Raw genomic sequence first — 15,997 nt, 5'->3', positions numbered from 1 at the left:
TTACTGGCAGTAATATCCTTGCCTGTGAAGCCCTTTTTGTGCAAAGCAATGATGACGGCACTTGTTTCCTTGTAGGTAACCATGGTTGACAGAGGAAGAACAATGATTCCAAGAACCACCCTACTTTTGAAGCTTAGAGTCTGTTATTTGAACTCAATCAGCATGACAGAGTGATCTCCAGCCTTGTCCTCATCAACACTCACGCCTGTGTTAACGAGAGAATCACTGACATGATGTCAGCTGGTCCTTTTGTGGCAGGGCTGAAATGCATTGGAAATGTTTTGGGGGGATTCAGTTCATTTGCATTGCAAAGAGGGACTTTGCAATTAATTGCAATTCATCTGATCACTTTTCATAACATTCTGGAGTATATGCAAATTAACATCTTCCAAACTGAGGCAGCAGACTCAGATTAATATTTGTGTCATTCTCAAAACTTTTGGCCACGACTGTAGTATTAATAAGATGTGTATACCAGGATTAATTAGATGAGTATACTAGTATTAATTAGATGAGTATACCAGTATTAATAAGATGTGTGTACTAGTATTAATTAGATGAGTGGACTGCTATTAATTAGATTAGTATACCAGTATTAATAAGATGTGTGTACTAGTATTAATTAGATGAGTATACTAGTATTAATTAGATGAGTATACTTGTATTAATTAGATGTATGGACTTGTATTAATTAGATGAGTGGACTGATATTAATTAGATGAGTATAATGGTATTAATTAGATGAGTATCCTAGTATTAATAAGATGTGTGTACTAGTATTAATTAGATGAAGGTTACCTAGAAATCTTGTAGTTTATGACCAGACAAATATGACTTTGCCCCCTAACACACACACACACACACACACACACACACACACACACACACACACACACACACACACACACACACACACACACACACACACACACACACACACACACACACACACACACACACACACACACACACACACACACACACACAGTGAACCTCTGAAGGCCACACATGAGAAAGCACACAGTCGAGGGCTTCAATGACCCTGAGAATTTGCACAAAAACAAGTCTTCGTTCCATAAAGGCAGGAAGGTGTAGTAGTGACAGGGTGAACTGGAGTTGTTTCCAGACTTTGGGGGGCGCTGCAGGAGAGGCTGAACCCTCCAGCTGAACCCTCCAGCCCCACACTGTGGCCAGCTCAACCTTCCCTCGTTAGCCAAATGTTTTCTCAAGAAAAACTTTTCCTGCTGCCCAATGCTCCCCCACTGTCTAACAAAACTCCAACAAATGCTTTGTCGCATTATGTGTTATGGATCGGGTCTACATTTTTGTTAATTTCTTTTTACCACATTTCTACACTTCAGATTTTATCTGAGGCCTGCTTTTTGAGCCTATCTGTTATAATTTGTGGTATTGAAAACATTACAAAACAGCCTTTAGTTGTCTGTGAGAGAAACAAGTCTTCTTTGTCTCTTTTGTTTTTAAATATGAAGGTCTATTATAGCGATTTTACCTGTGAAGACGGCTAGCTGTTGTTACTGGAGATCCCAGGCTACCAGCAAGCCTTGTTTATGCTGATGAGAAAAAGGCCTGCCGTGCTCGAACCCCCTCAGCTGCCATCATTTCCAGTTGAGCAGATGAACGCTTATTTTCTTTAATCTCCCCTTTCCAAAAGGAATGGAGCAGACGTGCTCAAGGTTGAATAAATACTTCAAAATTGTTTCTCTCTTTGGGGGTGGGGGGGGGGGGTCTTTCTTTAGTTTGGTAGAATTTATTTCCTCTACCTAGTATCCCATACCTCTCCTCTGTTTGTGTGAAGTCTTCATTAGTTTTGGTGTCAGACATCTTTGAGTCAGTCACATGTGGGAACTTACCAAGGTGTGTGAACATCACTCCGGACGCTCCCGGCAGTACCCTTGGAGACTTTTTAACGCTGAGGAAAAAATATGGAAAGGTGGTTAAACTTCCTGAGTAGGGGCTCTCTTTTTTTTGTATTTTCTTTCCTGTGGTTGGCTGTTGCTGTGGTACTTGATTTAACTGCAGGCAGACTTAAGCCGGGGAGGATTCTGGGATTGATGGGTCCCCTAACGTGGATGGGGGGACGGCTTTCTCCTACACCCCTTCCTCACAAACACACACTACCATCCCAGGACAATACACACACGCTGGTGTGTTTACCATGTACACCTCACACCTTAACAATGTGGCTTTTTAGCAACACAAAACATACAAAACACACAAAAAGTCCTTCATTTGGATGTGACTCGTGTACTGTTGAGCCTCTGGAGACAGTGCTGGTGCTGGCTGGATGGATGTGCCAGGTCCATACTGACTGCTGTGCTGATATTTGCGTGTAGAGTCCCCAAGGTGAGCTCCTTTTTGAGGTGTGGAAGAGGACTGACATTTCTCTCCTGTACCCATTGCTCCTGACCCCAGGCCCTCGCTGGTCTTGTCAGCCTGAGCAGATTATCACGAGAGAAGGGAGAGAACAATAAAAAAATGGTAGAGAGAGGGAAGGTGCGATACATACAAATTCATAAAGAATGAGGTCTTTATTTGGTCTCTTTTTATTATTAGGTTTGGAATATGACCCAAATCTTTCTCAAGATACTGGATGGTTTGGCGCTCCACGTGAGCTGTGTGCATCTATGTACACACACACACACACACACACACACACACACACACACACGCTCAGAAACACACACACACACACACACACACACACACACGTTCAGAAACACACACACACACACACACACGCTCAGAAACACACACACACACACAAACTCAGAAACACACACACACACACTCAGAAACACACACACACACACTCAGAAACACACACACACACACACACACACACACACACACACATACACATGCTCAGAAACACATGTGCATACACCCAGCACAGATACACTGAACATCACAGAGGTCATCCATGGGCCAGGAGTAGAGCAGCAGGAGATGGCCTGATTCAGATGGACAGATGTGTTCTAACATCCAGGGAGCCAGGAGCCCAGAGAGGTCTCCATGGAAACGAGAAGGTCATCCAGACATCCGAGGGGGTCAAACCCTGGCACTTGGCCTAACCCCCCCCCCCCCCCCCTCCCCCCACACACACACACACACACACACACACACACACCTCCCTCCATCTCCAACCCAGATGGACCCGGTCTCTGGCCAGATTGGCATAGCCTCTGGACAGCTAGCCGCATCCACAACCAGGTAGAAGGATTTCATACACAAGCTTGGGGCCATTATGCAGCGTCAATGACGCCACACTGCTGGCAGAAGGTCTTTGGCCGTGGAGGTACATTTGGGTCACTCCCACCATAAGCTGATTAAGCCACAGTTCACCGGAGCTTAAAAACAGAGTTTATGACTTGCGCGTGTATACTGTAATAAGGAGCTTAAAAACAGAGTTTATGACTTGCGCGTGTATACTGTAATAAGGAGCTTAAAAACAGAGTTTATGACTTGTGCGTGTATACTGTAATAAGGAAGGTGGATCTGAACCTGGTGCTGCACTTGGTGATTTTCATCATCCTTAGTGGTTAAGCTTGACCCGAGCCCTTCAGTGTTCAATTTACGAAGAGTGGCATTGTTAGTCAATTGAGCCCTGAATTTAAGGATTTTTCCTCATTTTCAGAGGATAAAATTAACAGGGCATTCCTTCGCTTAGGCTCTGATAGAAGGATGAAACCTACAATTATTATGTCCCTTCCTGTTCCCTTCCAGTTCTCTTCCTGTTCCTTTCCTGTTCCCTTCCTGTTCCCTTCCTGTTCCTTTCCTGTCCCCTTCCTGTTCCTTTCCTGTTCCCTTCCTGTTCTCTTCCTGGTCCCTTCAGGTACCCTTCCTGCTCTCTTCCTGGTCCTTTCCTGTTCCCTTCCTGTTCTCTTCCTGGTCCTTTCCCATTCTCTTTCTGTACCCTTCCTGTTTCTTTGCTTTCATTGTTTTCTATAAATGATCATGACGTTTTGATGCTTTCTTTCACTATTCAAAATGTCTTCTTCTCTTCTTCCCTGGAACCAATCGCTTTGAACTTCACAACTCCTCATTTTCCACACACCCATTTATTAAATCTTCCTCCCTATCCCCTCTTTAATACTCAGGATCCACAAACCTGCTTTATTAACCTAACCTTAATCTAACCTAACCTTAACCTAACCTAACCTAACCCCACCTAACCAAACCTTAACTAGTAACTCCTTACTCCTAACTAATATCCTGACTTCAGAGAACAAATAAACCCACAAGCTTCTTGCTGTCCTTGAACTCCAACTCTAACAACTTAACAGTCCCAAACCCTGATCCCCTTTCTGTGTGATTGGATATGTCTGATATGAGCATTTAAAAAAAGGATGCCATGTGTTGCAGTTTAGCCATATTTCTAGGGATGTAACATCCATGGAGATTCAAAAAAACAGTCAAAACAGTCAAGCTCAACACTCACACCTCCCCACTGCTGGCAAAACAAAGAAGCACTCGGAACCCAGAGGAGGAAGAGCCACCCTAGAACATAATCCATTATAAATCACATCTTCAGTTCCAACATGGCTTACACACTTAGGTTCTCTGTACTGCTATGAAAGACAGGGGTTTGTGTCTGTGATTGTAGCTCCCTGTAGTCACACTGGTACACAGGTCAGGGATGTAGAGTCATTCACAACAGGCTGCATTAACCTTTAACCCCTTCTGGCGCTGTGTACCGCGGGCTCTGCACTAAGTAGGGCACCTCCGCTGGGCTGGAGCCTCCCTGGCGGCGCTCTCAGGGGGTAGCCCAGGGCAGAGCACTGTCAGTTTGCTATTCCTCCTCATACAGAGAGGGAGGGAGGGAGGGAGGGAGGGAGGGAGGGAGGGAGGGAGGGAGGGAGGGAGGGAGGGAGGGAGGGAGGGAGGGAGGGAGGGAGGGAGGGAGGGAGGGAGGGCAAGAGTGGCACAAAGTAGAGCAAGAGAGGCACAGACAACAGGAGGAGCAGCAGAGAGGCACAGAAAACAGGAGGAGCATCAGAGAGGCACAGACAACAGGAGGAGCATCAGATAGGCACAGACAAGAGGAGGAGCATCAGAGAGGGCGAGAGTGTGAGAGGAAAAGAAGAGAGGCTGAGTGAAAACGTGAGCAAAATTGTTGAGTAAAATGACATACAATGGCAGAGACTAAGGAATAGTGAGAGGGTATGAAAGAAAATTAATAACATACTAGGAGGTTGACCCTCTTCCCACTCAAGTCCCCATTTCAGGGGGACCTAGGTTTGGTGGCAACTCAGGAGAGCCACACTATCCCCAATTAGGTGCCATCCACATGCCTATTATAGTGCCTCTGGCCAGCCTCTCTGCTACAGAGTCCTGGTAGTCTGGTACCAGGGCTGTCAACTGAGCCTCTCTCCAAGCTCAGATGCTGCTTTGTGTTCCCGCCTTAATGTGGCTGAGGATGGGAGAGGAGAGAGGGAGAGTAAGAGAGGAGAGGAGGAGGAGAGAGACAGGAGGTGAGAGGAGAGGAGAAGAGAGGGCGAGGAGGAGAAAAGGGGACAAGAGTGTGCCCACCATACCAACCTTCTGTTCCTTTGTGAGACCAGCAGTGGGAGGTCTTTCAAGTCCCAATGAATAAGTTCCGTTGATAAAAAAAAAAACTCTAAAACACTTTGATCATGACGGCCAATAAGCAAGGAACTGGTTGATTTATAAAAACAAATAACACCTACTAACGTTAATCTTGAACTAAACTGTTGTTTTGTATCTCTTCTTCCAGAGGGTACCCCCATCCGAGGTAAGACTATAACTAACAGCACAACTGAAACTTGACCTCTTATCTAACCAGATTGAATCCGTTCTTATTCAAATGAAGTGACTAAACTGAGCTAGCCTTCTCCAAAACAAATCAAGACTTTGCTATTACCAGCGAACGGTCATCTTTTTGTCCTCTGTGTCTTTGTCTACGTGTATCTGTTTTTTTTTTTCCTATTTTGTGTTTCATCCCATCCTTGCCGTGCAATGGTTTGTGTGTGTGTGTGTTTTGCATTTGTTTACCTCTTGAATGTGGGAATTACCGGAAAAATTGCAATCTGGTGGAGCGATGTGTGTTTAGCAGGAGGAAAATGGTGGTTGGGGTGTTATTAGGGATGGTAGGGGGGTTATTAGGGATGGTTGAGGGGTTATTAGGGATGGTTGGGTGGTTATTAGGGATGGTTGAGGGGTTATTAGGGATGGTTGGGGGGTTATTAGGAGTGGTTGGGGGGGAAGGATGGTGGTTGGGGGGAGAAGGATAGTGGTTGGGGGAGAAGGATAGTGGTTGGGGGGTTATTAGGGGTGGTTTGGGGGAGAAGGATGGTTGGGGGGAAAAGGATGGTGGTTGGGGGGTTATTAGGGGTGGTTGGGGGGAGAAGGATGGTGTTTGGGGGGTTATTAGGGGTGGTTGGGGGGAGAAGGATGGTGGTTGGGGGGTTATTAGGGGTGGTTGGGGGGAGAAGGATGGTGGTTGGGGGAGAAGGATGGTGGTTGGTGGAGAAGGATGGTGGTTGGGGGGAGAAGGATGGTGGTTGGGGGAGAAGGATGGTATTTGGGGGAGAAGGATGGTGGTTGGGGGGAGAAGGATGGTGGTTGGGGGAGAAGGATGGTGGTTGGGGGGAGAAGGATGGTGGTTGGGGGGAGAAGGATGGTGGTTGGGGGAGAAGGATGGTGGTTGGGGGGAGAAGGATGGTGGTTGGGGGGAGAAGGATGGTGGTTGGGGGGAGAAGGATGGTGGTTGGGGGGAGAAGGATGGTGGTTGGGGGAGAAGGATGGTATTTGGGGGAGAAGGATGGTGGTTGGGGGGAGAAGGATGGTGGTTGGGGGGAGAAGGATGGTGGTTGGGGGGAGAAGGATAGTGGTTGGGGGGAGAAGGATGGTGGTTGGGGGAGAAGGATGGTGGTTGGGGGGAGAAGGATGGTGGTTGGGGGAGAAGGATGGTGGTTGGGAGGAGAAGGATGGTGGTTGGGGGGAGAAGGATGGTGGTTGGGGGAGAAGGATGGTGGTTGGGGGGAGAAGGATGGTGGTTGGGGGGAGAAGGATAGTTGAGGGGTTATTAGGGGTGGTTGGGGGGAGAAGGATGGTGGTTGGGGGGTTATTAGGGGTGGTTGGGGGAGAAGGATGGTGGTTGGGGGGTTATTAGGGGTGGTTGGGGGGAGAAGGATGGTTGGGGGGTTATTAGGGGTGGTTGGGGGGAGAAGGATGGTGGTTGGGGGGTTATTAGGGGTGGTTGGGGGGAGAAGGATGGTGGTTGGGGGGAGAAGGATGGTGGTTGGGGGGAGAAGGATGGTGGTTGGGGGGAGAAGGATGGTGGTTGGGGGGATTATTAAGGGTGATTGGGGGGAGAAGGATGGTGGTTGGGGGGGTTATTAGGGGTGGTTGGGGGGAGAAGGATGGTGGTTAGGGGGTTATTAGGGGTGGTTGGGGGAGAAGGATGGTGGTTGGGGGAGAAGGATGGTGGTTGGGGGGAGAAGGATGGTGGTTGGGGGGAGAAGGATGGTGGTTGGGGGGAGAAGGATGGTGGTTGGGGGGAGAAGGATGGTGGTTGGTGGGAGAAGGATGGTGGTTGGGGGGAGAAGGATGGTTGGGGGTTATTAGGGGTGGTTTGGGGGAGAAGGATGGTGGTTGGGGGTTATTAGGGGTGGTTGGGGGGAGAATGATGGTGGTTAGGGGGAGAAGGATGGTGATTGGGGGGAGAAGGATGGTGGTTGGGGGGATTATTAAGGGTGGTTGGGGGGAGAAGGATGGTGGTTGGAGGGATTATTAACCTGTTTACGATATTGGTTCCCAATTGGGAATCAACCCTCCCACGTGCAGCTGAAACGGTGGCGCATGGAACGCAAAAATATTCTTAAAAATATTTAACCTCCACACATTAACAAGTCCAATAGCTCAAATGAAAGATAAACATATTGTTCATCTAGCCAGCAAGTCAGATTTCTAAAATGTTTTACGGCGAAAACATAGCACATATATATGTAAAACCACCACCAGACACAGCTCATTTCAATAGCCAAAACATGCAATCAACAAACGCAGGATTAAAAAATAAATCGCTCACTAACCTTTTGAAAATCTTCATCAGATGACAGTAATATGACATATTACACAGTACATATTTTTTTTTTCAATAATATGCCATTTATATCCATAAATGTCCATTTACAGTGAGTTCACCTTCAGAAATTACTCAAAAATGCCCGCATGAAATCTATGTAGCGCGGCAAGATAACGTAAATAGACATCATAAACTTTGACTAAATATACATGTTCTACATATAGTTAGAAAGATACACTGCTTCTTTATGCAACCGCTGTGTTAGATTTATTTTTAACGTTACAGAAATCGCACACTATTCCATATTGTGAGACAGCGCTCAGTTCCAAGCTACATTTCCACGTAATGTTGGAGTCAACAGAAACACAGATTTAAGCATAAATATTCCCTTACCTGCGATGGTCTTCGTTCAGAATGTTCTGGAAGGCTTCATACTTACCCAATACATCGTTTGGTTTCAAGTCTTGCGTCTTTGTATTAGCTACTGCTAATAACATCAGCTGAAATGCACCCAAAACGTCCTCTGGTCCGGATAAGTTGCGCATCAAAACTTCAAAATTACACATTATATGTCGACTAAACAGGTCAAACTAAGTGCAGAAGCAAGCTTTATGATGTTTTAGACGTGCAAAACAAACTTCAATTCAATCGGCCATCGTCTGCCCTTCTCTTGAGTGCTGGAAACAAAGGAATGGCTGTGACCAATTCGCGCCCATACGCACAGCCTATTCTCTCGTGGCACGCACTAATTTCACTCCCATAGGGTCAAATCTCGCGCGATTTGAACGGTTTGAAGCTCTAATGAAAGAGGACATCTAGCGGAAGAGATAGAAAGTGTCCCCAGAATCATAGCTGGTTGGGAAGGGTGGGGGCCATGACGTCAAAGTTGCTCCAACTTTCATGGCCACAAAAACTAGTTTGGAAGAATGCCTGCCCTGTGAGTTCTGCTATACTTACAGACATAATTCCAACGGTTTTAGAATCTTTAGAGTGTTTTCTATCCAATAATAATTTTTATTTGCATATATTAACAATTTTTGACAGATTTTTTTTCCAGTTTACTAGGGGTACCCAATCTCTCCAAAGGGGGCGTATGTCTGCCATATCCTTAAAAGGTTTTAAGGGTGGTTGGGGGAGAAGGATGGTGGTTAGGGGGAGAAGGATGGTGGTTAGGGGGAGAAGGATGGTGGATGGGGATTATTAGGGGTGGTTGAAGGGTGTTTTGGGGTTATTAGGGGTGGTTTAAGGGTGGTTGTGGGTTATCAGGGGTGGTTTAAGTGTTGTTTGGGGGTTATTAGGGGTGGTTTGGGGGTTATTAGGGGTGGGTTGGGGTTATTATAGATTGTTTAAGGGTGGTTGGGGTTATTCGGGTGGTTAGGGGTTGTTAGGGGTGATTGAGGGTTATTAGGGATGGTTTAGGGTGGTTGGGGGTTGTTAGGGGTGGTTTAAGGGTGTTTAGGGGTGGTTTGGGGTTATTAAGGGTGGTTGGGGGTATTAGGGGTGGTTTGTTTGCTTTTGACACTGACATTTCAAATGTTTGGAGATGTTGAAGTGAGTTTTACAGGGGTATTTGTTCATCTCGCCAGGTTAATGAATGCTGGGTAAACTGTTCAGCCTCACCCCTCCCCCCTCTGTCAGCCCTTATATCCTTTCCCGTTGCTATGACCACATTATGTATGTTAATGTTCAGCCTCTGCTCAACCTCCTAATGAGTCGTGGCAGGAGACACTCCCAGAATGTCATAAAAAAACGTGCATAAATTACATTTGATTTCCTTCCCCAGTTGCTGCAGTGTGACGTGGTCTAGAACGGAAATAGGCGATGGGTGTCTCTAAAATGGCTGTGGCCACTGCATTAAACAGCATACAAGATGTATTTTCCAAACCAAATGATAGACTGTAAGGGAGAGGATGTCACAGTTGAATGTAACACAGGAAATTATGGGATATAATTGCTACCACGGCGGAATGTTCATCCCATCCGTCTTCTCGATAATCTAGCTTGGGCACAATTGATGCAATTTCTCACCAAGGTTGATATTTTTACTGTATTGTTTTAAAGTAACCTTTACTGTGTTTGTAATAAAATGTATTTCTTTACAGGGATAAGCAGGTAGGTAAACATTTCTCTGTCAGTATTTCACCTCATATTTTGGGGGAATGGGCCAATAGTGGTAGGCAGGAATGGGTGGTCGGGATGTTATTATGACCAACTAGTTCATGTTTTTCTTTGTTTCCTTACTTTTTAGCTCTACAATTCTGAGGCGATGCTAGTATTTAGCAGTTAAATATATTCCAATAGACATTAAACAAAATGCAACTACTCCACATTCCATGAAGGAGAAATCCTTGAACCACGCAAACAGAGCCTTGCCCATAAAACCAGCCAAGAACCATGCTCATAATGTCTGGCATAAAAAGGTCCCCCATAAATCAAATTGCGGTGAACAAAAGTGAGCGTGACTTATGAACTTTTTTATTTACATAATGAGATCAGCGATCCACAACAGAGATTTCCCCTCACTACCGAAGTTCTACTGGCAGCTCCACCACAACTGCCAGAGGTGATTTCTAGGGATACAGGTGGTTTGTGGGGATATCAAAGCAAACGAGTGGTGGGAACTAGGCTGAACCAAAAGGAGTGGGAGGAGGGGTGATGGACTGTACCACCTGTTTTTTTAGGTTTAAGAAGTGGTGATCTCTGGATGTCAGCTCCACAGACACGAATGTCCCTCTAAGCCACAACAGATAATGTGGCACATAGAAGTGGCTTGTTTCGTGTGATTTACCTCTTTGTGTATTGAAAGGGTTAAAAAGCTAGAAAAGCTCCAAAACTGTGACCAAACTACTATTCGCACAACTGTCGCCATGCAAGAGTGCCTGTGAGAACTGGTCTGTAGGAAGGCAGTGAACTCCCTACCTGAGAACTAGCCTGTAGGAAGGTAGTGAACTCTATACCTGAGAACTGGCCTGTAGGAAGGTAGTGGACTCTATACCTGAGAACTGGCCTGTAGGAAGGCAGTGAACTCCCTACCTGAGAACTAGCCTGTAGGAAGGTAGTGAACTCTATACCTGAGAACTGGCCTGTAGGAAGGTAGTGGACTCTATACCTGAGAACTGGCCTGTAGGAAGGTAGTGGACTCTATACCTGAGAACTGGCCTGTAGGAAGGTAGTGGACTCTATACCTGAGAACTGGTCTGTAGGAAGGCAGTGAACTCCCTACCTGAGAACTGGCCTGTAGGAAGGTAGTGAACTCCCTACCTGAGAACTGGCCTGTAGGAAGGTAGTGAACTCCCTACCTGAGAACTGGTCTGTAGGAAGGCAGTGAACTCCCTACCTGAGAACTAGCCTGTAGGAAGGTAGTGAACTCTATACCTGAGAACTGGCCTGTAGGAAGGTAGTGGACTCTATACCTGAGAACTGGCCTGTAGGAAGGTAGTGGACTCTATACCTGAGAACTGGCCTGTAGGAAGGTAGTGGACTCTATACCTGAGAACTGGCCTGTAGGAAGGTAGTGGACTCTATACCTGAGAACTGGCCTGTAGGAAGGTAGTGGACTCTATACCTGAGAACTGGCCTGTAGGAAGGTAGTGAACTCTATACATGAGAACTGGCCTGTAGGAAGGTAGTGGACTCTATACCTGAGAACTGGCCTGTAGGAAGGTAGTGAACTCTATACCTGAGAACTGGCCTGTAGGAAGGTAGTGGACTCTATACATGAGAACTGGCCTGTAGGAAGGTAGTGGACTCTATACCTGAGAACTGGCCTGTAGGAATGCAGTGGACTCTATACATGAGAACTGGCCTGTATGAAGGTAGTGAACTCTATACCTGAGAACTGGCCTGTATGAAGGCAGTGAAATCTATACCTGAGAACTGGCCTGTATGAAGGTAGTGAACTCTATACCTGAGAACTGGCCTGTATGAAGGCAGTGAACTCTATACCTGAGAACTGGCCTGTAGGAAGGTAGTGGACTCTATACCTAAGAACTGGCCTGTATGAAGGCAGTGAAATCTATACCTGAGAACTGGCCTGTATGAAGGCAGTGAACTCTGTACCTGCTTCATAACAGGTTTAATGAGAGAGTTACAAGCTGCCAGATGGACAGTGACAACATTGGCATCATGTTTCGGAGTCCCCTGCTGGCGTGCTCACGTCCAACGACCTTGTGGTGGCGGTGGAGCATGACAGCGAGAGAGGAGACACCAGATTTGGACAGACCTGTCACTTGTCCCTGCTCCTGTTATTCAAAGACACTGCTGTCTCTTTCTCTCTCTCTCTCTCTCTCTCTCTCTCTCTCTCTCTCTCTCTCTCTCTCTCTCTCTCTCTCTCTCTCTCTCTCTCTCTCTCTCTTTCTTTCTTCTCACTCTCTCTCTCTCTCGCTCGTTCTCACTCTCTCTCATCCCTCTGTCTCTCTCATCTCTCTCTCTGGATACACTCTCTCTCTCTCTCTCTTGAAAGTACACGTGTCACTGTTCGTAACTCAGTTGGGAAAGCGTTTTTTCCCAGTAGTCTGAATTAGTTGTTTAGTATTTATAGGTGTGGCTTTAAATGAACAGAGATATGTCTATGAGAAAATTAGGTGAGAGAGGACAAATAAGAAGTGCAGAGTACCAGTGAGAAGGATGAGAATTGAACAGAGTAGAAGAGAAAAGGCAGTAAGCGAGACTCTCTCTCCTGTTCCACCACCAGGCCTGGACAAGCTCTCCAAGCAGTGTTAAACTACAGCCAGCCATCTTGTTGATCTCCTAAACAAATCAATCAGGGCCTGCCAGCCCGCAATAATTGAATTACCCAAATGGGACTGGAGGGGTTCACATGGCCAAGCCTGCACATAATCGGCAATAGGGTGTGCAGCCTGTGGCCACGGGCACTTTCTGGAATTAATCCTCTTTCTGTGCCAGACCCCTCCACTCCCTTACCCTCTCTCCCTCCCTCTCTCCCTCTCTCCTTTGTCATCTCCCTCTCTCTTTTGTCCTAATACACTAGCGTGTGTTTGACTGTCTAAAACCCCCATCACTTCCCCCCATTCCTCTAGTGATGATGTTGTGTAGTGGTGGTGAGGTGGTTGTCTGAGGGGAGTTGAGAGAGGCATGTCTTGGAAAGGGACATATTTTTGGATGAGCCAGGCTATTTGGGTATATTTGGGAGTAGGAGCCTCAGGTTTTGTAGTAGTATCAATACAACATAGTTGTGTCTAGGCCCAGAGCATCTCAACACCACTAGTTTCAACTAGCTGTCTCATTTATAACTGGTTCAGCAGTGACAAACTGTTCAATGGTCGACCAATAGATTCTATGACTAATCAGCCATGAACATGGCCCTTTAAATGCATGGTAAGGCAAGCACGTCCTTTTCCCTAATGAGATTGAACAAAGTAGACGTGCTCCCCGGAAAACTTTATTACTGTCGTTATTGTTGTGCTTGTGACAAGGCTTCACAGCTGGAGAGGGTTCGTGGCGTGTCGCAAATCCTGCTGGAAGTGAGCTTTAGTGACGTGTTTCAGGGGCATTTTGCTAGTGTCACTGTAAATTGCTGTTTATCTTAAAAATATATGGCAGGTCTCTATCTGTAAGCCCCCTTTGTGTGGCCATGTGGAGCTTTGTGCACATAGCCACTTGCTGGCACGAGATAGTTTTTATTAGCTTTTATTATTTTGTGTTATTTTTTTTCTGTCTTAAAACGCCAATGGCCATGCACACACTGCCAACTACAGTCTGCCAGGCGGCTGGCAGGGTTCTAGGAGTGCAATTATACAAAATACACAGAAAATAGTCATTAAAAACCCAAAGACTAAGGGGAAGGAGGGAAGGGATGGGGTGGTGTGTCAGGGAAGGGGGGTGGATAGAAACTGAACATCAAAGACATTTTGTTTGGATTCCAGCATGTTAATAAGAGCTTTAGGCCCTATTGTCTTTAACGACGGTACCCTCAGTTGGCCAGGGACTGCCTGGTCAAAAATACTGAAATTACCAATGTATTATATTGAAGAAGAGGGGAAAGCATAGAGACGGAGAGTCTTTGTCACAGTGGATTCATGCGAATGGTTTTTGAATAGAAATTATAACCATTGTATACAATAATGACGTTCTTTGGCACAGGCAGACACAATTTGAGCAGACTTACCCAACAGAAAGGAAGTGCATGAAATATATAGCACCAATGCAATGAGAAACCATTGATTAGTTTGACAAGATATTTCCAGCTCTGTTCCAGGAAGTGAATTTACAATAAAGTGACTGACAGATGGAGGGAGGGAGAAAAGCGACTTGAAATAGAATCAAGTCGGTATTTTGCCTGCTCTTCCCAGCTTAAGGACTCTGTACTCGTCAGATGTACTTTGAAATAATGACTGCAAATATGTAATGAAGTCATTCCAGGCTCTAGAACCAGCTGATGGCACCTGGCAAAGAGTCTTACTTAAAGTAGTGAAGCGCAGATAAAACACACACACTCACTCAAAGTCGCTCCTCGAACTGAAAAACTCAATCCACGGGAGCCTCTCGTTGATTTTAATTAGTGTATAATTAATTAGACTTTGCTGATTTGTGTAGTCATCTTGAGATTCTCTCACTTTGAATCAGTGAGGTTTTACATGTACAATCAATAATACTAATTGATTGTTTGTGTGTGCTTGGGAAAGGTTAAGAATTCATGTTTCAGTTGGCATCGGTAGCTATTAGGTAGAAAATGATTTTAGTTCAATTCGTTTTGGTATAGGAACTCTCAGAGAAATATAGAAATTAATACAACTGTCCTGTGTGGCTCAGCTGGTAGAGCATGGTGCGTTCATCAGTAGGGTTGTGGGTTCGATTCCCATGGGGAACCAGTGTGAAAATGCATGCGCTCTACTGTAAGTTGCTCTGAACATATTTGCTTTTGTTAAAGCACTTCATTAACCAGAGGGGCAGAGATCTACGGTCACAGGAAGAGAATGTCTTTCCCTATGTAATCACCCCATCTGCAATAGAACCCATAGGATAACCTTTTGGTTCCAGGTAGAACCCTTTTGTGTTCCATGTAGAAGCCTTTCCACATAGGGTTCTACATGGAACCCAAAAGAGTCCTACCTACAACCAAAAAGGGTTCTACCTGGAACCAAAAAGGGTTCTACCTGGAACCAAAAAGGGTTCTACCTGGAATCAAAAAGGGTTCTCCTATGGGGGCAGCTGCAGAAACCTTTGGACCCTTTTTTCTCTAAGAGTTTATGGTTTATTTAACCCAAGTGCTTTATGGAGCCATCAAATAGCTGAAAGATGCCAGAACTGAGGATGCAGAGCTGCTACTGGCAGACGTTTTTCTGGAACTGTCTCTTCCCAGAGTTGGACTTCACATGGTTCTTATTCAACAGCCTCCCTGCTGTTCAACCGAGGAGACCTTTGACCGCGCTCCAGCCCACCTGCGGCGCTCTGGCACTCGCTGTGCCAAGCGTACATCAAACAGATCCATGTCAGGTCCACCACCTGCGTTCATGCAGGTAGACGGTTTCAGTTTGCTGGACGTGAGCACCATGCCAGATAGGACTCCCCATTGGGCATGAGATGAGCCAATCTGAGGTGTTGGAGGGAAAGAGAGAGGAGAAGGAAAAATAAAGAAGAGAATTCTAAATGAATCTAGTTTCATAGTCTATTCTTACGCTCTGCACATTCTCTGAGCTAGAGATCCTATTTGGACATTGAAGCAGGCTGTCAGAGTAGAGGAAGTAGTATAACACATAACTGATTATAGGGACCTGTTTACACCTGAGTGTTAGGGGCACTTTAACGTATTGGCTTTCTGCAATGATATGTCTGTGGTGTAGTTTCTGGCAAAGGAGCGCAGGCCCAGTGGCGTATTGATGTGCCTTGGCTAAACTTTAACGAGCGCCGGTGCTCTGTTTGTCAGCAAGGCAGGGACGGCAATCTGTCAGTGGGCCGAGCCAGGCAGAA

At 45.9% G+C, this 15,997-nt stretch overlaps 1 protein-coding gene across 19 annotated transcripts in view; it reads left to right on the top strand.

Moving 5' to 3' along the window:
* Positions 1–15,997, top strand: part of LOC110522842 (receptor-type tyrosine-protein phosphatase S) — a 402,253-nt gene that overhangs the window by 254,095 nt on the left and 132,161 nt on the right. For 12 of the 19 annotated variants that reach the window (XM_036939683.1, XM_036939692.1, XM_036939708.1 and 9 more), the window contains one exon: positions 5,756–5,773. The exons of the other annotated variants lie outside the window; for them this stretch is intronic. In XM_036939683.1, the coding sequence (XP_036795578.1) occupies positions 5,756–5,773 (18 nt within the window). The remainder of the gene's footprint in view (positions 1–5,755; positions 5,774–15,997) is intronic. 19 annotated transcript variants of the gene reach the window in all.

This window comes from Oncorhynchus mykiss, chromosome 1, assembly GCF_013265735.2.
Source record: "Oncorhynchus mykiss isolate Arlee chromosome 1, USDA_OmykA_1.1, whole genome shotgun sequence".
NCBI classification, from domain to species: Eukaryota; Metazoa; Chordata; class Actinopteri; order Salmoniformes; family Salmonidae; genus Oncorhynchus; species Oncorhynchus mykiss.
Note: the sequence above shows the minus strand (reverse complement) of the source record. Positions and strands in the feature narration are given on the sequence as shown.